This window comes from Canis lupus, chromosome 25, assembly GCF_048164855.1.
Source record: "Canis lupus baileyi chromosome 25, mCanLup2.hap1, whole genome shotgun sequence".
Classification (NCBI taxonomy): domain Eukaryota; kingdom Metazoa; phylum Chordata; class Mammalia; order Carnivora; family Canidae; genus Canis; species Canis lupus.
In genome coordinates, this window is record NC_132862.1 from 14,916,115 (window position 1) to 14,942,756 (window position 26,642).

General features: G+C 33.4%; 1 protein-coding gene across 4 annotated transcripts in view; it reads left to right on the forward strand.

Annotated features, from left to right (window-relative positions):
• CPNE8 (copine 8) overlaps positions 1-26,642 on the forward strand; it is a 316,677-nt gene that overhangs the window by 105,183 nt on the left and 184,852 nt on the right. For all 4 annotated transcript variants that reach the window (XM_072798389.1, XM_072798390.1, XM_072798388.1 and 1 more), the window contains 4 exons: positions 6,903-6,966; positions 13,749-13,852; positions 18,616-18,720; positions 19,721-19,762. In XM_072798389.1, the coding sequence (XP_072654490.1) occupies positions 6,903-6,966; positions 13,749-13,852; positions 18,616-18,720; positions 19,721-19,762 (315 nt within the window). The remainder of the gene's footprint in view (positions 1-6,902; positions 6,967-13,748; positions 13,853-18,615; positions 18,721-19,720; positions 19,763-26,642) is intronic.

Here is a 26,642-nt window from a genome sequence, read left to right on the forward strand (position 1 = left end):
ATTTTGTATAATTTCAAGCTGCTTATATTTGTTAAGACTTGTTTTGTGACCTCATATATAGTCTCTCCTGGAGAATGTTCCATGTGCACTTAAGAAATATGTTCTGTTGTTATTGGATGGAGTATGCTCTTTCTGTCCATTAGGTCTAATTGGTCTATAATGTTTCCCAAGCCCTATATTTGTTTATTGATTGTTGGTCTAGTGTTCTATCCATTGTTGAAAGTGGAGTGTTAACATTTCCTAATATGTTAGGAAATATTGTTGTTGATGTTGTATTTTCTTTTATTTATACACTGCTGGATTTTTGTTTAATATTATTTTATTTATATTTTTTTGCATATAAAATACAAAACTAATAGAATCCCACAGGTGTTATTTTTATTATTGGGCACTCTAAGTATTCTTTCTTGTCCACTATTCCTTCTTTTAGCAATGAGTTTTCAGAAATGTATTAAAAATTACCTTGTGTCAGGACACCTGGATGGCTCAGTGGGTTAAGTGTCTGCCTTCGGCTCAGGTCCTGTTCTCAGGGTCCTGGGATCAAGCCTGGCATCAAGATCCCTGCTTAGTGGGGAGTCTGTTTCTCCCTCTTCATCTGCCCCTCTCTCCTACTCATGCACCCTCTATTGCTCTCAAATAAATAAAATCTTTTAAAAAATTACCTTTTGTCATTAATTTATAACTTGATTTTTTTTTTTGGCTGACAAATGTGATATACCTTAGTAAACATTCTATGACATAGTATGTGATCGATTTTAGTAAATGTTCCATAAATTAAAGCAAAATTTGGAGAATGCGTAGAAATCACTGAGATAAAACAGGGGTTTTGAGTGGTTGGAAGGGTTACAGTAGTCCAAGCCAAAGTGTAAAGGTATGAACAAAGGCAGTGCTAGAGGTAATGGAGAAGTAGTAAGGAATATGGAAAAGTGTTAGTTAGGAAAAAAACCAACTGAAACAATCAACAAAATGCAGTATCAAATCAAACAAAAGTAAACATCTAGTCTCCCAAAAGGCCATTTATTCCTCATGTATCAGTTTTGGAAAGGATTATTCATCTTTAGTAATTCTGTTGAGATGTATCTTCAGCTGTCTTGGTGACGAGTTTTTTTATTCTTATTACATATTGTAAAATTTAGTAGAAGAATATGAGTATTTGAAACTACTTTCAAAATTGACTTTTTTGGGTAACTTTCTATTTTTTTTTAATTTTTATTTATTTATGATAGTCACACAGAGAGAGAGGCAGAGACATAGGCAGAGGGAGAAGCAGGCTCCATGCACCAGGAGCCCGACGTGGGATTCGATCCTGGGTCTCCAGGATCACGCCCTGGGCCAAAGGCAGGCGGTAAACCGCTGCGCCACCCAGGGATCCCTAACTTTCTATTTTGATACAATTTCAGATATACAGAAAAATGACTAGAATAGTACCAGAAACTCATGGATGCCCTTTACCTAGAATTTTACTTGCAACAGATGTTAACTTTGTCCCAATGCTTTATCATTCTCTCCCCCACCTTCTTCCCTCTCATCCCCCTCTTTCATATTCTAGTTCTGAGAGTAAGTTGGAGATACTGTTGGAGACATTGTGTCTCCTTTCCTTTAAATTCTTGAGTGTGTTTTAAGATTTTATTTATTTATTCATGAGAGAGAGTCAGAGACATAGGCAGAGGGAGAGCAGACTCCCTGCGGGGAGCCTGATGGAGGAATTGATCCCAGGACCCTGGAATCATGCCTTGAGCCAGAGGCAGATGCTCAACCACTGAGCCACCCAGGTGTCCTAAGTGTGTATTTTTAAATGAGGAGTTGATGATCAAAATCAGAAAACTTCACAATGATACAAAGATGTTATCTACTCCATACTCCATATTAAATTTTCAACAGATGTCCCAGTAATATCCATTGTGGCAGTTTTTCCCTAGTCTAAAATTTAGTCAAGAATCATACATTGAATTTAGTTGTCCTGATTTTAGTGTCTTTTAACCTGGAACAGTTCCTCAGCCTGTCTTCCTTTTCTTTCCTCACATTGTTTTTAATAATCTTTTTATTTTGAAATAGCTTTTGATACACAGAAAAGTTACAAAGACAGTACAGGGAGTTCTTGTACATTCCTCACCCAGTTTCTCCTGATATTAACATCTTATATAACCAGTGTACGTTTGTCACAACTAGTAAACCAACATTGATACATTATAGTTAACTAACTCCAGACTTTATTTGAATTTTAGTCCTGTTTTTTCTGCTAGTGTCCTTTTCCCGTTACACAGTTCAGTTCAGGATACCACACTGCATTTAGTCATCTTACCTCCTAGTATCTTCTGTTTTGTGACAATTTCTTAGTCCCTCCATGTTTGGGATGATCTTGACAGTTTTGGGAAGTATTACAGATATTTCCTAGAATGCTCCTCAATTTGGGATTATTTTTTCTAATGCTTTTCTCATGATGAGATTGGAGTTGTAGATTTGGAGGGAAAGGCCACAAAGGTGAAGTATCTCATTACATTATATCAGTAGGACATGATATCAACATGACTTAATGCTGCTGATGTTAACCCTAAAAATTGGCCAAGTTAGTGTTTGCTAGGTTAAAATGGTCAATATATGGTACACATATTCTTTAGTAATATGGTGAGATTTTTTTATATTTGGAGCTATAACGTTAGATGCATAGAGTATTGAGATTATTATATCTTCCTAATTAATTGAACCTCTTATTAATGAAATAAGAATTATTTATTTCTAGCAATCTTTTTAAATTTAAAATCTATATATTTGCTATTAATTGTGGGTCCACTGGCTTTTATTGGGTTTAGTTTTTTGCTCTTAGTATATCTTTTCATTCTTTTCTTCTGAACTTGCTAAATCCTTAAATATTGATGTTTATTGTAAGTAGCTCATGGATGAATTTTAATTTTTTTATACAAAGTGACAGTATGATTTTAATCGGGAACATTTATTTCATTATGATGTGCTTTAGTAACGATTCCTCTGGATTTATTTCTTTAATGCTTTTTATCTGCTTGACCCTTTTTTCCTTTAGTTTTTTTTTTTGAGTTGGTTGTATTTTTAAAACACTACTCCACAATTCTCCTTTTCTAAACTCTAGGTTCTAAAATCCTTTAAAAGTTGTAGTGTGGTGAAAGTATTTACACATATTTACTTAGTTTATCAAATTCTGTTCACTTAAAATTTTTTAATAAGATTTTATTTATTTATTCATGAGAGACACAGAGAGAAAGGCAGAGACATAGGCAGAGGAGTTAGCAGTCTCCCTGCAGGGAGCCTGATTCCAGACTCGATCCCAGGATCCCAGGATCACGCCCTGAGCTGAAGGTAGATGCTCAATCACTGAGCAACCCAGGCATCCCTCTATTCACATTAAAGCATCTTTTACTTTCTTCTTGGACAATCAAAGAACATCAGAAGATTTGACTTAAATTCTCCCTCTCCTGACTAATGCTATCATTTATATTTGCTATTCAGTTTTTAACATTTGCATTCTTATAGTCAATATTTATTAAGATTTCTATTTTACCACCTCCTTTATTGTTCTGCTTTTATTGCAGACTTCCCATCTGTAATCATTCTCCTTCAGTTTGAAGTCCTTTAGAAATGCCTCAAGCAAGCATGCTTGGCTGTACATTCACTCAGTTCTTATTTGTTTAAAAATATTTGTGGTTCATGATTGCTCTTACACTGTATATATTCCTAGAGTGGCAGTTACTTTCTTTTAAACCTCTGAAGATATTTTCACTTGTCTTTCAGCCTCAATGTTCCTTCTGAGTAGTCAGCCCCCATTTGATATTCCCTTTTTTTTCTTTTAAGATTTTATTTATTTATTCATGAGAGACACAGAGAGGGAGAGAGAGAGAGAGAGAGAGAGAGAGAGAGAGGCAGAGACACAGGCAGAGGGAGAAGCAGGCTCTATGCAGGGAGCCTGACATGGGACTTGATCCCGGGTCTCCAGGATCAGTCCCTGGGCGGAAGGCGGTGCTAAACTGTTGATCCACTCGGGCTGCCCTGATATTCCTTTTCTTGTAGGTCATCTGCCTTTTCTATCTGGCCCATTTGAACATAGACCCTTCATTTCTGGTGTTTTGCTATGTCTGTCTCATGGGTATAGGTATAAACTTTTATTTTATTATATTTTTTATTTATGCTGCTTGAGATTCATTGGACATTTGAATCTGGAAATTGATTTTTTAAATTAGTTCTGAGGTTTCCCAGCCACTCTCTCTTCAAATATTCTATCTTCTCTGTTCAATCTTTCTTCTCCTTCTAGACTTCTGATTAGATGTGTATTAAAACTTTTATCTTTGTTCTCCAGGTCTGTAAACCTCTTTATAATAGTTTCCATGTCTGCCTCTCTTTGCTGCATTATGGATAATTTATTTACAGCCATTTTTCAGCTTTACAGATCTTGCAGCTCACTAATTCTGCTGTGTTTAATCTCTGTTTCAATCCATTCGCTGTGTTTTCTATTTCTATTACTGCTATTTCCAGAATTTCCAAATTTTTTATCCAAGTATTCTTGATTATTTTTATAATCTTTTGCTACCTACTCATATTTCCATCCTTCTCTTTAAATTTTAGGTATTAGGTATCTTATACATGTTTACATTTCATATATTATGCATAATATTTCCAGTATTCTGTGTTTGATTTCGTAGCCTGCTGTTTCTGGAGACTAATACCTGGGGCACTTTTTCTTCAGTGTTTTTATGCTACTTTGAGATGAACTCATATGTATTTTTAAACTTTTAATGTGAGGATATTCTGAGATGTAGTTTGAAGGCAAATTCTTCAGAGAGATTTTACATTTACCAGATACCTATGATCACTTTATTTAAACTGAATTCTTGGTTTAAAGTTATTTATAACTACCCAGGACATTAAAATTAAGGCAGCAAGAATGGTTGAGTTTGGAATGATTAAGAGATTTTTTTTCTCTTTTATTCATCATCAAGTTTTAAAGCAGGGATTTACTTTGTAGGTCCCTCCAAAGCAGATGTTTTTATCTAATTATGCTATTATTAGGCAGCATAGTCATTGTGATGTAAGCTTTATGTTGGTATTAGTCATTTATTGAATTGTCCACCTTGTGAGTCCCCCCACACCTTTTTTAATCTCTCATTTTTATGTCCCAAGGAACCATAGAAAACAAACCCAAGATCAAATTCTACAGGGTCAACTCTGCTTGTCTTTCTGCTTTTCCGTCTTCAACTTCAAGTTGGTCCTTACTTTTTTGCCAGGTTATTAGAACATTTAAAAGATTTTTTTTAGCAAATTTTATTCAGCATTTTAAAGTATTTTCAGGTACATGTTCAGGCAGGGTGTTTAGTTTGTCATAACATTGAATATGTAAATCTTGAGATTCACAATTAGAAGAAAAAATGGTCTGGCTAGGTTAGAAAAATTAACTGATTACTGGAAGGATGCTAAAAATAATGTATGTAATATTTAAGAAAAAATGTACGTGGATAAATTACTTGATCTTTTAGTCATAAAGACCTAGAGAAAATGGAAAATCCTGACATGTACAGTTACCCTAATAGGGAACAAAGATAGAGGGAATACAAAACTTTGTGGTCGGCAGTTTCCACATAAACTATGAGATGGCATTCTTAGGTTGAGACCACATGATGCTCTCTTGAAGAAAATATTAGAATAGAAAGAAAGAAGGAATAGAGGAGTTTTACAATAAGTATAATTTTACATTAATACATTTACAGCTCAGATATTTTAACTTTTCATTCTTTTACTTTTTTCCCAGCCAAGATACTAAAGAGTCCAGTTCCTTTACACATGGAGAACAGGGGATTATGTATTTGATGCATACATACTGGCATAGATTATCAGAGATGAGTTATATTCTTGAGGGCAAACATACTTGTTGGGTTCTAATTCCATAACTTGTAGTTCCCAGGATGAACTGAAGAGTCTGAGCTATGATTTGTGATGAGACAAAAGAAGTATGAATTATATCATGAGAGTCTTAGGATTATTCTTTGGAGGATTCTCATGGACTTGTCTCTGTATTTCCTCATGTAAAGTAGGGAACCATCCCTACACTTTTCATTTTCCTGGTGGGCTTTGCTCTTGGTGTCAGTTGAAAGCTATATGAGCATAAATATACCAGGGAGTTTTACTTTATTTTTTGCTTACGTGTTATATATTCTTGTTATATTTGGAGCACCTGCTATGTGTAGACATTTAACACTGTTGGCTCACAAGAGGTCTATATCATGAATTTTACTTGAAAAAAGAAAGAGAAAAAAATATGTGATTGTAAAAGTTAGGAATAGTTACATGCTAAATTTGTAGTACTGACTTTAAGTGGCATAGGAATGCAGAGAAGGCTGAACTTTGTATGAGATTGACCAGGATGAAGTTTCGTGGAACAAATGGAACTTTATCTGAGCATACGGAAGGTTTGAGGTGAAATAGGGAACAGTTAGTATGCTGAGGTATATTAGGGCGTGTGAATGGACTCAAAGAAGAAATAAGCACAGATAAGTAACCATGTTGATGACAGGAGAAAGAAATATTGTAAACCAAGATGATGAATAGGTTTTAATCACATAATGGAAATCTTAGAACCCCTGGGAGAAACTTTTATTATAGATATTATTATATTAATTACATATGGTAAGCAATGAGAGGCTATTGACTATTCTTGAGCAGAGCTTGACATGTTGAAAGTGATGAAAGTTTAGCTTTATTAGGAAATGTGGATCTATAGGATATACTCAAGATTGAAACTAGGAATATATTTTATTAGGAAAGCACCCATCAATTAGTAGCATGCTATTTATTCAGTTCCATAAAAATGAAATACATATTAGTTTATATAATAAATATTAATATATATTATTAATGTATATACATATCTTTTGTTATTTTAGAGGAATTCCAGGGAGGAAGTGTGGTACAATCATACTTACTGCAGAGGAATTAAACTGTTGCAGGGTAAGTAAATATTTCTTTGATTTAAAAAGTATTTCCAGGGCACCTGGGTGGCTCAGTGGTTGAACATCTGCCTTTGGCTCAGGTCATGATCCCGGGATCCTGGGATTGAGTCCTGCATCAGGCTCCTCACAGAGAGCCAGCTTCTCCCTCTGTCTATGTCTCTGCCTCTCTTTCTCTCTCTGTGTCTCTCATAAAGAAATAAAATCTCTAAGAAAAAATTAAAAAAATAAAAATTATTTCCAAAACTTATTTGAAAAGGTATTTGTGAAACTATATACTTAGGTGATTAATTCTTGAGTAATTTTAGCAAAAAAAAAAAAAAAAATTAAGACTACATTATATAATTCTGTAATCTTTAAAACATCATCTTAGATAGTTAGAGAGACTACATTTATAGTCCAAAAGGGATATTAGTTATTTTAACAGTCTTCTTAAGGAATAGAAATTATTAAAATAAAATAATGTCAGTATTATTGAGGGGGCATTAATATTAGGAATTATCAGTTTTACCAATCAGTTCAGTTCTTGCAAAAATTTTCAAGATTTACATGTAATTTTCTAGGATATTTCTAGTCACTTGACTTTAGTTTTTTTGCATAACATACTTTTTTTTCCATAATTCTAATTGAATTAATTCAGGATTTATACAAGCTCCCATCTTTTATTAGCTTGGGAAGCTCACGTTTAAAGAAAGGACCAACTACCACTCCAATGAGGAATATGATAACATAGTGTAGCTCAGTATTTTTAGAAAATTGCTATTTTTAGTTGTGATTTGCTGATATAGCTATTGACTCATGTTCAGTGATTTTACTATTGTCCAGAAATGAGGTGATGGCTTTGACACTCCACACTGGAGGTAAAGATAGCTCCCTGAATCTGAAGTCAGTATTGTCTATTCATTGTGGCCCAGTGGATCCCTGGGAATTATTTCTAGGGTGGGAAAAGAAGTTTGCCCTGATTAAATCTCTAGGGCTCTTTATTTTCAACTTCTGCTGCAGGATTTTAGAAACAGAAGTTCCCAAAGAATACTAAAAAAACTTAATACTTTGACATTATAGTTTTCATATAGAAAACTATTATTTATTTATCTGAATATGTAACTTGAATTTCTAGAGTTCTTTTCTTTAAAGATAATTACTGTGGATTTCTATACATAATATATATCTGAGGCAATATGGTCAGAAATCTGTATGATACTACTTGCTAGCTAGTGATGGAAGCTGGATTTAGGCAGGGTAGGGCTGTTTGTCGAGATCACAAAAGTAAAGTATACTAACAGTGTTGTGGAGATGATTAAACAAAATACTAGGATTTAAGTAGCTAAAATGCATCTAAATTGAGGCACTCTTCTTCCTCCACCATCTATGTGCCCATGGATGGGTCCGGCCACCTCAGTCTGTTTTCTGAGATGCCCATAATCTACTCACAGTATAAGGGCATTAAAGACCATCAGACTGAGTTGACTTCTGATTTTGCTCTGAATTTGTACTTTGTTTTATCAAATCACTCGACTGTTTTACCTTCCATATCTGCAGGGGGGAAAGAAGTCAGACATGTGAACCAGTCACTAGAATATTAAAAATTGTTAATTGACTCCTGTAACATTAAATCTGAAAATATAACGTATCTGAAAACATTTTACGTATACTACGAATACATTACAAAAAGTAAAACACAGTACAGAAATATTATCTGCTGTCTTATTTTTTGGTAAATTAGCACAACGATTTCTTATAATTCTATCATCTAACCATCTTTTATGCTTCTTGTCTCTAAATTTATGTATGTGCATATAATATGTGTTTTGTATAGCGAGGGAGAGAAGAGAAAAAAAAGTTCAAGCTCAATAAGATACATGTTTTTTGTGTTGACATTAACGTGCTATTTTGTCAAAAGTCTTGACATTTAGGTGATTGTGTGTAAAAATGCCAATGAACACATTATTTTTAGTTGCATTTCAAAATAGAACCAAGATACCAAGGGCATAGATTGAGTATGGCCAGGTTGCATCTTAAGTACCTTCCACTTTAAATTCTGTTGTTTTGCTTGGAAGAATAGGAAGAACAGGAATGTTTCAATGCAAATGACATAGAATCTGTTACTTACTGATCTAGAAGCATTTTTACCACTCTTTCTACTACTAAAGCTTTTAGAATATCTGAAATTATATTTTAATATTTTTAATAAGTAAACACATATTTATTATACTTTATAACTATAGATCTAATATTTAAAAAATACTGCTTAAATCTTGATCTAACTTAACTTACATATAGTATGTTCTGATTCTTAGCTACAACCTTATTGATAATCAGCATCATTAAGATGTATAAACCATGAAATAATATTATTATGCTAGTACAGTAGAATAAACAAATATACTCAAAGCAATGTTTATAGTTACTTCAGAAGAGAGAGTGCCTTTTAAATGAACATTTAAGGGTACCTTAAAAATATCAGGCATTATCCCTTAGAATCTTGAATCAAATAATTTTATTTCACATTTGACATCATATAAGTTGATTTTTTTTTCCCCCCTTGAAAACACATTAACTTGAGCACAAGCTTTGGAATCAGGACACTTAAATTTCAGTCTTGTCTCTTTCAGTAGTCAGCTGAGTGAGGTTATAGTCTTGGAGCTTTAATTTCTGCATTTATAAAATGCTAGAAGTCTTAATATCTCCCCCCAGATCATTACTTCTCAGAATAAAAAAGGGGCAGCACTGGAGAGATGCGTAAATTATAAATTTATGCAAATGTTTATTTTTGGTGTGATAATTTTAATTTCAACCTTGTATTACAGCTTATTTAAAATGCAACTTTTGTAATATATCTAGTCAAATGCCAGTGTAACTAATTAATGTAATTTTGAAGTTATATTAGGATTATTTGTTTACTCAGTATCTTAAAAGTAGCTTGAAATTATCCACAAATAATATTTTTCATTATGATTAATTGATTGATTGAGTCCATAATATTCACAAAATATGTGCTCATCCTTAGAATTGATGCTTGGAATACAATGGTGAGGGAAAGCAACAAACAACCTTGGTCCTTACCTTTAATGTGCAAGTAGTTTGTGGGAAAGACAGACATTAATCAGATGACCATGCAGGTAAATATGTCATGATATATACTAAGTGATCCAATATGAGAGAGTACAGTGGAGAGTCTAATTTTTATTGGGGAGGGGGTCACTGCAAACCTCTTTTAGAAAATAAGTTTTAAGCTTAGCCTTAAGAAATGGTTTGCCAGTCAAATGAGAGAATTCCAGTGGAATGCACTGGAACTAGCTTGTTAAGGTTGTGAGGAGGGAAAGGAGTGTGTCTGGTGTGTGGTGGCAAAACGCTAGGACTGAGGGATAATTGAGACAAAACCTTGCCGAATGAAGGTGGAAAAGGCTATTCAGACCTCATTTGATGCTGAGCTTTGTAGACCATCTGAACGATTCTGTGAACGATTCTGAGTTTATCCTAAATCCGAGAGGAAACCTTGGAGCATTTTAAATTATGAACAAGATTATTTCTTTTAGAGTTTGAGAAAATTGCGATGTCTGCTGAATGGAAAATGGGTTGGATGGTTGCAGGAGTAGAAGGGGAAGAAAAAATTATGCTGCTGCACATGGCCCAGGGAGAGAGGAGTTTGGCTTAGACTACAATAATGCCAGGGTAGCCAGAGTGAGGACTTGAGAAATGTTTTAGAAGGGGAATGATATGACTTGGCTTGATAAAGAGTCAAGAAAAGAAAGGAGTCAAGGACAGCTTCTTGGAACACTTTGGGTGGATGATGAATCGTTAATTGAGCTGGGAAAATTTCAAGAGATGCAAGTTAGATTTGAATTAGTTAGAAGTGCTGTGAAGCATTTGAGTGGATCTCTACCCTAGGAAGTTTGTTATACTGGTGTGGAATATTGAAGAAAAACCCTAAAATTCTTTCCGGTGGCATAAAGCATAAGAGAATAAAATAAAACAAATTTGCAATGATGATTATATATTTCTAAAAGTAAGTGAATGCTTGTCTTCCCTCAGCCCCCCCTACAAAATTAGATTTCATTTGTATTAGGTACAGATAGAATCCCCAAGTTACTCACTTGGATAATAGAAAAAAAAATTTCCCTAGGTTTATTTAAAGCAATAATTCTTTTTATTCTTAAATTTTTGCTACTTATTATTTATTTATTTATTTATTTATTTATTTATTTATTTATTTAATTTATTTATTCATGAGAGACAGAGAGAGAGAGAGAGAGAGAGAGAGAGGCAGAGACATAGGCAGAGGGAGAAGAGGCTCCCTGCAGGCGACCTGATGCGGGACTCCGACCCAGCACCCCGGGATCATAGCTTGAGCCAAAAGGCCGACGCTCAACCACTGAGCCACCCAGGTTATTTTTTATTTTCAATCAATTATTTGTTTTGCAAATCTTAAGGAATATAATTTGAAAAATTACAACTTGGTATCATGATGAAAACTTGCTTTAATGATATTTAATCTCTGTGAGGATTTATTCACAATCATTTAAAAATGTGTACATTTCGTTAACCTATTGCACATTTTGAGTACATCAGAATGTTTTTTGGTAGTTTGTGTTTTGTTCCAGATGCTTTGGGAGAATGTCTCACAAGAGGGATTTTTTTTTTTCCTGTGTTGCAAAAACAATGCCCTTGTCCTGTGTTCTTAGAAAACCATTATCTCCCAAGGACATTTTAATATATGTGAAGGTGAAAGGGCATTCAAACCAGACCAAAACAAAACAAAATCCAAAACCAGTCCTCCTCTTTCACTTTTGCTCTGATTTTATAGTTTGTCAGGGTGATTTTCTTACTGCTTCCTTAAAGAAGTAAGTAATTTGATCTTTCAACCTCAAATTTGAAAAATGAACATGGGTGAGACGTTTGAGGTGATAGAGGTGTTCATATTTTTCTTGCCTCTGTTCTTTTAATTTTCTTTAAAATGTATATTGGTTGCTATGCCTGTTCAGAAGTGAACTCTATAGAGGCACCTGGGTGGCTCAGTGGTTGACCATCTGCCTTTGCTCAGGCTGTGATCCCAGGGTCCTGGGATTGGGTCCCTGCATAGGGCTCCCTGCAGGGAGCCTGCTTCTCTCTGCCTGTGTGTCTGCCTCTTTCTTTTTCTGTGTCTGTCATGAATAAATAAATTAAATCTTAAAAAAAAAAAAAAGAAGGGAACTCTATAATGAGTGTTCCTCTGGCAGAAGTTACCACATCTGTGCTAAATACCAAAGTAAAATGACACTGTACCAGTGCTTTGAAAACCAGAAATCTAGAGCTGTGAACTTTTCCAAAGGCCAAGATACCTTCTTCATCTGTCTAGTCCCAGATTCTAGCCTGATTATTGCTTCAGAAATGTTTGCTAAGTAAGTATATGAATGAATGAATGAGTGAATGAATGAATGAATGAATGAAAAAGAGAGATAATGTTCTCTTGTGTAGTGTCCCAGAAATGCTAAAAGGAAATAATGAAAATTTTAGTTGGATGTTTAATAAGTACTGCTGGACTCTGTGAGATTTAAGAAAAAAAAGTGCTGAATAAGAGAGTGCCTTTTAGTCGACACTTCCACTAAATAGTATTTAAAACTGCAACCTCTTGATTGAATCTGAATTACTTTGACCCTCCATCTCTTTCTAAAATTGTTAGCATCTCCTTTCAGTTAAAAAAAAACAAAAACAAAAAAAAAACAAAAACAAATCCAAGATACTGATTTTAATTGTTAAATTACCATATATTTTCCATCTCTTAAAGGTGCTCATCCTATGTAATTGAACAGTTTTAACTTCCTCAATTTATGATACTACAACTTGTTTACTTATAAGCTAAACTGTGTAGCTTATGAGTGCTTAAATATTTGCACCGATAAAAATTTTGTGATGTGTTTGGCATAAAAATTAACATCCAAAGTCATAAACTACAGATAAGCATGGAAGTGCTTTACTTTCCTTGAAACCCAGTATAATAGGAATTATCATTTAAGACTTTGTGATGGACTTGTGTATAATTTAAAAGGAACCCTTTTTTCTGTGTGTGTCTTTCATGAATAAAATAAATAAAATCTTTTAAAAAAATAAATAAGGGATCCCTGGGTGGCACAGCGGTTTGGCGCCTGCCTTTGGCCCAGGGTGCGATCCTGGAGACCCGGGATCGAATCCCATGTCGGGCTCCCTGCATGGAGCCTGCTTCTCCTTCTGCCTGTGTCTCTGCCTCTCTCTCTCTCTCTCTGTGTGTGACTATCATAAATAAATAAAAATTAAAATAAATAAATAAATAAATAAAAGTATCCCCCCCCCCCTCAGATTGCAAACTTTGTGGTCAGTCTCTATCTGTCTTGCACTTCATTTAATGAGCAAAGATATATTAACATCTAATACATGGTAGATATGTAATTGATGCTTAGTAATTATTTCCAGAGAAATTAAAAAATACTTATGTTTTAAAAGTGTGTACTTGAATAATTGGAGATGGAATGAAGTTCTTGTATTGCAATATTGGATACCTATATTATCTACTTAGTATCACTTTTCCAGGGAGAAATGTTAGAGGTTTTTAAAAAGTAATAGTTCTCTGACAAGAACAAAACTTCCAGAGTCAATTTTTTAGTCTCACAATCCTTTAAAAAGTAATTTTATGTTGTCTGAGATTCTTGCACACTTGGCCATTTGCATTAAAGTGGTGAATTTGTTTTCTTGTCAAGTCTTGCTTGTGATCTGCAGTTTCTAGTTATTTATAACCCAGGTTTTGAGATATTTTATTAATTTTGTCTGTAGGATGCTGTTCTGATGCAATTTTGTGCGAACAAATTGGACAAGAAGGACTTTTTTGGAAAATCAGATCCTTTTCTTGTATTTTATCGAAGTAATGAAGATGGCAGGTAGATTTATCTTTTATGTATTTTTACTCTCTAGTAAGAATGATACTTGAACTATTATTTTTTTCTCACAGAAGCTCAGTAAATTGATAAACAGTAAAATATTTTGGTATTTTAAAAATTGATTTGATTTTGCATCTAAATAACAATGTGTAATTTTACAAGCATTTTATATGTTTTGTATATTTAAAATGAATGATTGTCAGCTTCAAAGAAACCTCTCCTCTGTATTTTCCCTAAAATTATAATATTGCCTTAATAGTACCGAAGAATTATATTCTTGTGGAAATCTCAAACACTAAAACTAATGTGTTTAGTTATAAAATTGAAGTCTTAAATCATTTTCTTGGAGAAGAATTAGGATTTTATGGGTTGCTTTTTATACTGCAGGGTTTGAGAGGTTTTTTTCCAATAATATTTGTCTAGCATGCAATAACATTTTTCATTACATTTTAGTAATTTGAGTATTTTTATTTATTTATTTAATTTATTTTTTTATTGGAGTTCAATTTGCCAACATATAGCATAACACCTGGTGCTCATCCCGCCAAGTGCCTCCCTCACTGCCCATCACCCAGTCACCCCAACCCCCTGCCCACGTCCCCTACACTACCCCTTGTTCATTTCCCAGAGTTAGGTGTCTCTCATGTTTTGTCACCCTCACTGATATTTTCTAATTTGAGTATTTTTAGTCGTCAAGATTAAACTGGTTTCTGTGTGATTTGAGATTGTACCCATGAGTTATAAAGTATAATATAATATGTTCAATTCTACCATTAAATATGTTTTATTATTTCTGTGATTCATGCTGTACTGTATCTGTGGGAAAGGTTAGTGGTAAAATTATGGGCCAAGGTTCTATCACTTAGATTTCAATCATGACTGTGCTACTTAATAGCTATGAAACCATAGGCAAGTTTTTTTAACCCATATGTGACTCAGTTTCCTCATCTGTAGAATGGGCTAATAATCATAGCTACTTCACAGTATTGTTGACAGTGAGTTACTGCACGAAAAAACAGAAGCATGCTTAGTACCTAAAATGTAATTGTTAACTGTTATTATTATTAATTTTAATGTATAAGTTTTCCTTAACTGTATGCAATAAAATATTAGCTAAAAGGGAAAAATGTTATTTTAAGGTTAAAAATGAAGGGAAGAGAGAGAAAAAAAAAAACCTGTTACTACTGCTACACTTACAAATGAAATTATACATGTTAATATTATGTAATAAGTATATAAAATGTTACATAAAAGTAGAAAGTTTGCTATTTAGAGTGAATACACTGGGCAGGATAAAATGATGCTTTACTTATTGTGAGATTGTTGATGCAAACTACTGTTCACACAGAAACTGTTGGTTATTATTGCACTTTTCCTACTTCTGTTCTATGTTTGTGGTAAAAATGTCAGAGTAGTATTTGCATCTGAACACTACTTTTACCCATGTGGAAAATATTGGGCAATAAAAAAATTAATCATTTCCGTAATTAATCACAAACCAGTCATTCAGTTTTCTCTATTAATGAGTGGTTCAGGATTTTCTAGTCACAATGCTGTCTTTTCCTTTCTGAACTACTTGTTTTCTTGTTTTCTCAATTTTCTGTTTTTGTTTTTATTAGTTTTGTTTATAAATATTTGTTGTACAATTATAGAATTTCAGTTTCTCACACATGTAATATTACTGATGAGGTTTATTTATGAAAATTTATTATACTTATTATGCTTATTAAAGTGGATTTATTCATTAAATGAAATGTAAATGTTGAAAAAGTATAATTAATAAAAAAAATTGCAAGGCATTTAAAAACAACTGTTGCTAAAATTTCGTGAGTCTCATTTCAGAAAACTTTCCACTTATATGTACACACAGAAAACTAGGTCACCATCTATATCCAAATATATATTTTAAAGCATATATATGAGTGTATTTATGTATATTTATGTTTTGTTTTCATGAGTTTTGAATGAGTAAAAGTGCTTTTACTCCTTACTTTTTATGTGTCTCTGTTTTTAGCTGCAAAGATTTTAGTTTTGTTGCTAATATTTATTTGAATATGAAGCTGTTTCAAAAATTGTCTGTTGCCTTGTTTGAAGCTTGTTTTATAAGATAGAGAAAAAACTTAATTTTTCCTAGGAGCATTACTAAAAATCTTTAACAATACATGATTATACATTTATTTTCTTGTTGTCACATTTATTTAGCAACTTAAACTGTATTTATAATTAGGTAATCATTTTCCCTTGAAATACCTGTTTTTTGGCAAATGGTTTCATTTAAACTATTTTAATGAGGCTATTTAATAAAAATATTTTTCTTATAATACTATTTATAATATATATGCAGTTATATTTATGCAGCAATAAATAAATAACTTGCCAAGGTGAGTCACTTAAGAGCAAATGTTTCAAGTGTTAAAGTATTTAATTAAAAAAAAAAAGTATTTAATTATTATGGCTGGTGATATGAAGAATATAATAGAAGTTTTGATTTAATCATGAATAAAAGGGCCAAAAAGTCAATAGATTTTTTTTGTTGAACATGTTCATTTGAAGATGGTCAGTTGATTGTTCTATTATCTACTCCCTGAGGGGAGCCTGCTTCTCTCTCTCTCCCTCTCTCTCTGTCTCTCTCTCTGTCTCATGAATGAATAAATAAAGTCTTTAAAAAAAAAAAAAGTACTGTTGACCTTGTACAAAATGGGTTTAAACTCCACAGGTCCACTTACACCTCGATTTTTTTTTAAGATTGTTTAAAATAACATTTTCTTTTCTCTAGCTTACTTTATTGCAAGAATACAGTATATAATACATATAACATACAAAATATGTGTTAATTGACTGTTCGTGTTACCAGTAAGGCTTCTGGTCACAGTCAGCTACTAGTAGTCCAGTTTGGGGAGAGTGAAAACTTAAATGCAGATTTTTGACTGTGTGGTAGACCCATGCCCCTAACCCCTGCATTGTTCAAAGGTCAACTATATATATAGTTTTGTCCCTATGAATTTTTTAAAAATATTTTTGTGTACTATCTTTTCTCATTTGACTCCTTCTGTTTGTTCCCTTTCTGCTCCTCTTTTATTTCCATTGTTTTTCTTCTGTTTTATTTATTTATTATTTATTTATTTATTTATTTTTCTTCTGTTTTAGATACTATATGATAACCCTTTCTGAGTCTGCTCAGTCTGTTCTCAATCTTTCTTTTCATGCCTTTTGCCCCTAAATTGTTTGGACGAGTCAACTCTGAGAGCTTTTGCCCACAGATACATTCTCTTGAGCTCTGTCCATTTAGCAGCAAGAGTTTGTTGTAATTGGACAAGGATACTACCAGGGAAGAGGATGGCACTCATGGCATAAATCTTTAATGAATAGTGGATCTTTTTTATCTTTCTGTTTGATCTCTTAATAGAAATAGACTCTTCTTGCTTGAGAGGAGGAAAATGGACTCGGAGTCTTTTCAAAATGAGAGTATTTTCTTGTGGATGTTAGGTACGGTATGGTCATTATGGTCCTTATGTAATATCCTCATGTTCATGATTGTTACAGGTGTCCCAGTGTTTGGAAAACATTACTAAGGTCTTAGTGAGGACTGGGTTTGCATATCATTCTGACCAAAATCATTTTGTAGCTCGTGAACTGCCACATGTATTTACATTAGGCCAGAACATTTTCAGGAGCTGATCCATGTATGGAGATTTAATGGTTTGGTAGAAACAATACTGAAATTTGAATCAGAGAACCAACTTTACCACTACATGGATTTTTTCTCATTGTGTATTCTTTAGATCTATAGAGCCAACAGTTTAGGAACCATAAACTGAGTTTCTCACTATAAATTCATGATGTTTATCTTAAATGGAGCCCTTGGGCCTCTCCAGGAATCTTACTTTTTGCTTAATCCATCAGCTTTTCCCCTCTCTGAGACACTTCACCACTTCTGCCCACTTCCTTTACTGAGGATCATGCTTTTCATTTCATAAGAAAATCAAAGAAAAAAAAATCGAAGCAATTGGAGAACTTTCTCATGATCCCATCATAGCATCTCCCATATACTCTGCCTTCTTGAAGGTTCCCAAGGTTGACTCCTTCATTGATGCCCTGGATCTCAAGCACTTTCCTCTACTTAAGGACATTGCCTCAGCCTTTCTTCTCTTTCTCTTATGTGTCATAAATTGTTTCCTATCTGTTGTATCTTTTCTAGAAAATAGTCTTGCTATTTTTCCTTCAATATTGGAGTGAAGAATTTGAAACAAAACCACAAATCTTTCTATGGATTAATCTACCCCTGAAGCTATCTGCACTTTCTCTTTATAGCTAAATTCCTCAAATTTATTCTTTACACACTTTGTCTCTGTTTCTCTTCTCTGTCTTAAATCCATCCCAACCAAATTTTTGTCCCCAACTCTACGACAAGGTAATTTTGTTGAGGATGCCAATGACCTCTTAGCCAGAGATATTTTTCACTATTGTAATATGTCATCACAATTTTTATAGAGATCATTTATAAAGCAGCTTTAGAATTTATTGAATCTGCAAAAGATTATTTTTCATAAACTTATTGCAAAATCTCATTGGTTTATATTGTAGTGAGCTTATCTTTAAAGTTTTAAAACCACAAGTCTATTTTTACTAAGTCACATACCAGCCACAGGGAGACTCACAACATTCGTTCTACACAAACGGAAAGAGAAAAATAACTACTAAAGCAATATATCATAATCGAATTATGAAAATAACTGAATACCCTTTTTTGTTTGTTTTTACAGTTTTACAATTTGTCATAAAACAGAAGTTGTCAAAAATACTCTAAATCCTGTATGGCAAGCATTCAAGATCTCGGTCAGAGCATTATGTAATGGTGATTATGACAGGTAAAATAAATGACAACTTTTTGGAGAATTTTGGATATTTACTGTAGAATTTGTATCTAAGAATCTAAACTTTTAAAAAATTAAGGTGTCTTCTTTACCTATGTGAATGTGTATTTAGCTTGGCATAGATGATTTATTCAGAATTTTTTTGAATAACTTTTTTCTTAATCCATGATGATTTGGGGAAGAGGGAAAATTTGACTAAAGTTTGGTGAACTGATTGATTTTCCAAGACTAAAATATGCAAAATGCTAAAAATAGATTAAATATTAGTTTCTTTTAATATATTATTCAAAAATTACTCTAGAATTTTAATTGCCTCAATGCTTGCATTTGGTATTATCTTTCTAGGGTGGAATAAGTAAATATACAAGAGACACCCTGAAAGAAAAGAAAATAAATTGAAAGTAAAAATCCGATCTCTTTATTATTTTATTTATCATGTTACCTGAATATTAGAAAAATGCAAATTTATTCTATTAACTAATAGAATTATTAACTAATATCATAGAAGCAACTGTTGATTAGCATGTCATTAAATTTACTTTAAAACTTAAGTTGGCTGTCATTTTATTCATTTAAAGAGATCATAACTTTATTTAACTGAATTGTTTCTTTAACAAAGTGGTTCTTGTAATGTGGTTCATGATTAGCAGTACCTGTTGTAGAAATTCAAATTCTTAGGCCCCAACCTAAGCCTACTGAATCAGGAACTCTGGGCATGAAGTCCAACAATTCACGTTTTGAGAAGCCCTCCATGTGATGGGGATCCATGCTAACTAAGACTGAGAAATCCTGCAGGATTTCAATAAGATTTGAAAAGATATTTTAAGATATAAATCAAAATATAGTAATAAAATCAACAGTCAACATTAAACTATTTTGTAAAAACTATAAGCATATATTTCACCTAAGAAAATCTATGACTTATTTTTTAATTATCAATGATGTTTTTTAATCTTACTAAGTAACTTTATGGGTATGTTTTCCCTCTGGACAGAACAATCAAAGTAGAGGTGTATGACTGGGATCGAGATGGGAGGTAAGACAATGTCTTTTCTTTTATTCTTGCTTTTGAAACTTACTATGCTTGAAGAAGTATACTGAAATGAGCACATTTTTTAACTTTAATCTTAAGATTGCAGATTTTGTCTATTTTTCCAAATGTTACTGAAAGCTCTTACATGAATTAGTGTAATTTTTCAACTCAGAGAATAAAATAGTGGTCTTCCTCATTTCTATAATATAGTACAGATTTTCAACTAGGACTTGATGATTTTTCATTGTATACCTTACAGATGTCTTGTAGTATATATTCATAGTAGTGATTCTGAAATGTCTATGTCTCATCATCTCTGAAGATTCCTCTTACTTTTTATCCCATGTCACTCATGGGAGCCTGAATGGGTACCTGAGTATCTGTCCCCCCTAAAAAAAGACACATACCTCACAAACAAACAAACAAAAAAAAGCGAAACTCTCCACTCTGGAACTATATCTGGTGGTTGCCAATACAAATAAATATTCAGAGCTCCAAAATCATGGTTTCCCTCTGCATGTCACAGTGATGTTAAATACTAAAAGAGAGTGGACTCACTAATTTTTCTTTAGTTTTCCACTATTTCCACTGCTTTGAGGTGTTTTCAAATGGTGTTAAGCCAAGGGACCCAGAAATGCTCACATCTCATCTTGCCCTATATAGCTGCCTCTGCAGGTCATTCTTAAAGAGACAGAATGTACAGATGCCAGGGGAGCATGTGTGACAAGAGGAAAAGTAAAGCACACTTAATTTTGCTTGGCTAATGCCCTGTACTCCAAAATTTTCTGAAAAAATGGAGTTGAAGTGTAAGGTTGAAGCTCAAGATCTGAGCAAGGCCTTTTTCAGTGCATTTTATATAGGTCAGAAGCCTAGCCCAAAGCGTTAGGGTTTCTGAATACCTGAGCACTCTTCTTAATATAGGAACAAGTTTCTCTGAGATGTTTGGACTGTCCTGAGGGGGACATCCCTTCTGCTACCTAGGTAGGAAAATGACTAATTGGAGAGCCACACAGAAGTATGTATGTGACATTTGACCTGTATTCGTTTGCACACAGAGTTCAATTTGTGCCTTGGAATTTGGCCCAATTAGTATTTTCTCCTTTTCATGGATGATAAGGGAGGATGGAGAGAGGAATGAGGATACTATCTTACACTTCAGCTCTACCAAATAATTGAGTTCTATCTTCGTATGATACCCCAAGCATGACTGTGCTAAAGCATCTTAACCCTCTTGGAAGTTACTCTGAAAGACAATCCGTGTTCCACCACAGATATTTATATTTCTGTAACATTAATTAATTAATTAATTAAATAGAGTTCCTTTATAAGAATTCTATATGCATTCTGGAGAAATCTCAGTAGAAAACATTATATTTTCTCATAGAAGAAAGCAATCCTATAGGACATAGTCCACTGTTTCATTAAATTTTATGCACTGAGAAAAGGAGTTTTGCACCTCAGAAATAATAGAAAAAGGGATCCCTGGGTGGCGCAGCGGTTTGGCGCCTGCCTTTGGCCCAGGGCGCGATCCTGGAGACCCGGGATCGAGTCCCGCATCGGGCTCCCGGTGCATGGAGCCTGCTTCTCCCTCTGCCTGTCTCTCTTTCTCTCCCTCTCTCTGTGACTATCATAAATAAAAAAAAAAAAAAAAAAAAAAAAAAAAAAGAAATAATAGAAAAAGAAATAGTAACAATCTGAGTAAAATAGGACTTTGTGCTTTATATCACCTTCCCTGTTTTAAATTTTAATTGAGAATGAGCAGAATTACTAGCCTTTCCCTAGTAAGTTTGGGAAATTAAGGAAATGGTTTTGATTTGAATAGTATGAAATGAATGGTATAAATTCAGATTTCATTTGCATCTATGACCTTTAATGATAAATTTGCAGACATTGTAGGTATTTTATTGCGCTGTTTTGAAAAGTAAGATTTTATCACTCTCCTTGTGTCTCCAGTCTACATCTGAGCCACAAAAATTTTGAATAGTTTTGGAGGTCAGAATTATCTTGGAATTTTTCATGTTTTTTGTTTTGTAATTTTCACGATAAGAGATAGGTACTATATTAATACCATTTTAGAGATAGAGAAATCAAGGCAACAAAGTAAGGTACCTAAGGTCACACAGCTAATAAATGGTGGAGCCAGGACTTGAACTCTAGCACTATACTTCCAACAATTCACTCATGACTAATATACTATATTTCCATAACATAATTTTAAATTCTGGCAGTTAAATAAAAGGCTTCCCTTGGACATTGGTATTATTTGGACATTGGTCTTACTCTATGAGTCTTTGGTAGCTGATAATGTAATTAAGAAGAATGCAAGGACTATTTAGGAAACCTTTTAACATAAGTATGTCATTACATAACATTTTCTATTACCTAGAGACGTGGAGGACACATTTCCAGGTAGCAAGTCTTACGTAACAGAAAGTTAGGTAGAGAGAAATGAATGTTAAAGATTTTGAGAGAATCCTGATAGCTATTTAAAGAGCCAGTGAATTGTAGAAAAGAGCTGTCTTAGATTATGAAAATAAGAGGTAGAGTGAGAATAAGAGCAAGAGAGAGAAAGAAATAAAAAATGGGGGAATTATGAAATGTAGTTACAAGAAGTGAAGGCTAAACCGGAAAAAAGAAGTGAAGGTTTGAGCCATTAGATTGGGGAATTTTTTTTTTCAATATACAATGATTTATCTTTGAGAATATGAACTTAGATGGAAAGAAAATATTTAGATACTGAGATTTTATAAAGTCTTGTCATTAAATCTTTACCTATTTGGGGAGAAGATTGGTGATGGTACATCCTATGTTGATTTATTTTTGAATTTCACTTCAATATACCATCAGTGACAGCATGTTCAAAAGCAGATCTGGGAAGTTCAAGACTATCTGACAATAAAAGAGGATGAAGATGGGAGGGGAAGGATTGTTAGGGGGAACTTTAAATATTCCTCGGAGATGGATTAAATGATTAGCAGAATAATTGAGGGAATGCATTGTAATTTTATAACTGATTTAATAATTTTTTAATGTTGGGGTACAATGCTTCTTAATCTAGGATATAGGCCCATATTTTAATGTAAGAAATTTCAGTTTTATATAATCTGTGTGCACTAATTAGCCTTTTCAGTGGTAGCATAATCATGTTAGAGAAAGACATATAAAAAGCAAAATTAAAATCATGATTAAATAATTTTTGATAGACGTTTTACTAAATAATATAGTTTATGAAACTGAAAAGGCACACTGATCTCTAATTACAATGATGCATAAATGCCATAAAATCAGATATTAATTCTATAATGCAATAATATTAGTCACTATGTGGATTGTTACACAAGTTGGTATCCAGCTTGTGGTCACATGTGCTTATAATAATATACAGTTATTATACTTTTACATGTATTTTTGTTTATTAGACATGATTTCCCAATGTAGATATTCTTTCCTTAAATCACAGTGAATATGATTTGATGTTCATTATATTTCATGATATGATGTCATTATCAGCAGCTGTTTCCTATTCTTTGTCTTCCTGTCATCTTTAGTACCTGTCATAAATCTTGTACATGTATCAATTTTTAAATTCTCTGTCTAGATTGAGAATTTTTGTTTCCTCTATTTAGAAAAGTTGATTTACTCGGTGGATTCCTCCCACTTTTTTTTTGACAGCTATACCAGCATTGTCTAGTATAAATATAATACAAATCACATATATAATTAAAAGTTTTCTAGTAGCAACATTAAAAACTAAAAATAAACCAATGTAACTGATGTAATAATATATTTCTATATATGCAAAATATTATTTTAATATGGAACCAATATAGAGTTATTAATGAGACATTTTACATTTTTTATACTAAATCTTTGAAATCTGGTGTGTACACTATGCTTGCAACATACTGCATTCAGGGTAGCTCTATTTCAAATGCCCTATTGCAACATCTCTTTGGCAACTGCTGTACTGGATAGCATCATGTGGAGCTTAATAAATCTATACAAAATATATATCATAAGTAACTTTATCAATTATTTGTTTTAATTTTAAATCCGTTTTGTCTGTATTTCATAGAAATTTAGAGGTGTCCCCTTATAAAGTGGGGAAAAACTGGTCAGATATCTATATTATTTTGTGTATCAATTTTTTTATTTTTTTATTTATTCATTAGAAACACAGAGAGAGAGGAGAGAGAGAGAGAGAGAAGCAGAGACACAGGCAGAGGGAGAAGCAGGCTCCATGCAGAGACTGACATGGGATTCGATCCGGGGTCTCCAGGATCATGCCCTGGGCCGAAGGTGCTAAACCACCGAGCCACCCCAGGCTGCCCTTTTGTATCAATTTGAACATGGTAAACCAATAAAGTAGTCTGATCTTTCGATTAGAGAGAATATTTCAGTCAAAAATTTAAGTAAGCAATGCTTGACAGTGTTTACTTGCTTACAATCACATTTTGTTTTACTAGCTAGGGCACTTCAGATAATTGAGGTTATAATTACATTCATAGATTAGGAACTTCAGGAAGTGGTGTGATCTTGGGTCAGAAATCTAATGGTATGTTCAACTCAGTTCATCAACTTGAAATTAATTCTGTAACAAACATCTTGTGCATCTGTGAAGCATACAAAACTTTGGCAATGCTGTTGAGCAAGTAACCAGTTGACATTAAAATGGGTATCCTGAGCTAATTTGGAACAGAGGAAATACAGTTATTTGTCTTTTTTTTTTTTTTTTAAACACATTGGCAGTGGTCTGAGAGTGCAGAGACATTGCTTGACCTTGGTATGAATAATCAGTGTAAATGTACCAATTTTCAACAAGTTAAACCACTTTACTAAAATCATCTCCATAATTCCCACCATTTCGTCAAGGGATGTGAAGAAAGACTATTTAAACCTCATTTTAACAATTGAAAAGCTGAAGTGCTGAGAAACTGACTTGTCTGGGTTACAAAGCAATCAGTGGTGGTATCTTTGAAAAGCTTCAATTGCTTGAAGTAGCTTCAGCTGACTTTGTAGCTTAATTTAAAATTCAGGGAGCATTAACAGAACAGCTCTGCATTAAAACCATGTGGCTTTAATGTGGGTCTGATTGTAAATGGGCCACCGAGTAGATCTCTGTCTCCCGGAAGATGATTTGATGAAAAGGCTGAACTAGTGAACTGCCAATCATAAAATTTGACTGTTGAAGTCGGATGAGAAAGGAGACTAAAAGTTTCATTATTAGCACTTGGCATTGTATCTCATGGAGTCATTTTAAATGGTGACACTTACTACAAGAAAGTGCAATCTTCATTTATCTGTGAAATGCCAGATAAATACCTTTGAAGATATTTGATAAACACACTTGGTGTTTTATTTCTGCAATTATGCATCATCATGGTGTGAAATAACAGTGATTCTTGATCCAGTGCTTCACTCAAGAACTTACTTGTAAGTAGTCTAAAACATTTAGAACTCATTTAGGAGGAGCATGTATAAACCTTTAATATTTGTCTTATTTATTTTAAATTTCCTCACTTATTCTAATTAATCTTTCCCTAAAAGAAAGATTTAGCCCTCTTCTTGCTTGCAGTAACCTGAAGGTCCTAAATGTGTATTCAATAGACAAGATTCAGCCTGTTTTCTTGTTCCCGTAACCACCACTTCTTTGAGACTTTTTAAAAAATATTTTATTTATTTATTCATGAAAGACACAGAAAGAGAGGCAGAGACACAGGCAGAGGGAGGAGAAGCAGGCTCCATGCAAGGAGCCTGATGTGGGACTTGATCCCGGGAATCCGGGATCACACCCTGAGCCAAAAGGCAGATGCTCAACCACTGAGCCATCCAGGTGTCCCTTCTTTGAGACTTTTCAAAAATGTTGATAAATGGAATTTCATAATCCACATGTTAATTACTGACATGCTACTTTTACTCCCCACCTCCAACAAATTTAGATAGTTTGTGGAATGGGTTTTGTCCTCTCTTGTCCCCTTTCCCTTCAGTATACAATTCTTAACCTTCATTAAAGTCTCATTTAATTATTTATATATATTGATACCTAATGTGGGAATCAAAATTTTATTTTTGTATGTCTCTATGTCTCTATTTATGTTCTAATAGAAACTTCATTAATTCTGGAAGAAACTGTTACTGAGCATTTCTGATGTGCTAAACAGTTTGCCAGGTTAGTGAAAATACACATCTCTAATCTTTACACAAATATATTTTAGTGTTCTTTAATACATTTTGTATATCCTTCCACTTCTGTGTTAATTTTTGCCTGTTGGCTTTCTGTTCAGGCCCAATTTATTATTTTTTTTAAGATTTTATTTATTCATGAAAGACACAGAGAGAGGCAGAGACATAGTCAGGCTTCTCCGGGAGCCAGATGAGGGACTCGATCCTAGGACCCCAGGATCACACCATGGGCCAAAGGCAGATGCTCAACCACTAAGCTACTAGGCGTCCCTGTTCAGGTTCAGTCTAAATGCTATCAATTGTCTGAAAGCTTTCCCTATACCTCTAAACTCATTTAATCCCTCTGTTTTTTGTGTTTGCCGTTTAGGAATGCTTATTACCCTGTCTAGAATATTATGACTTATGCTGAAATTTTGTTTCTGCCTTGTCTATCATCTTAAATTGTAAACTCTCTGAGGTCAAGGACTTTGTTTTGTCTTATTATTTCTTACAATGGAAGTTATAGTATTATAATGTAGTTGAATGTATTAGCTTCTTAGTATGTTATTTCAATATTATGGAAGAGGGTATTTGAAATAACTCTGTTGTCTTTCTGGTGAACACACAGTCCTCCATCAATGTTAGTTATTTATCCTTTCATTTCCACTCTGTACTTGAAATTATGAAATTGTCTTGAATATTGGTGATGATATTTCTATAG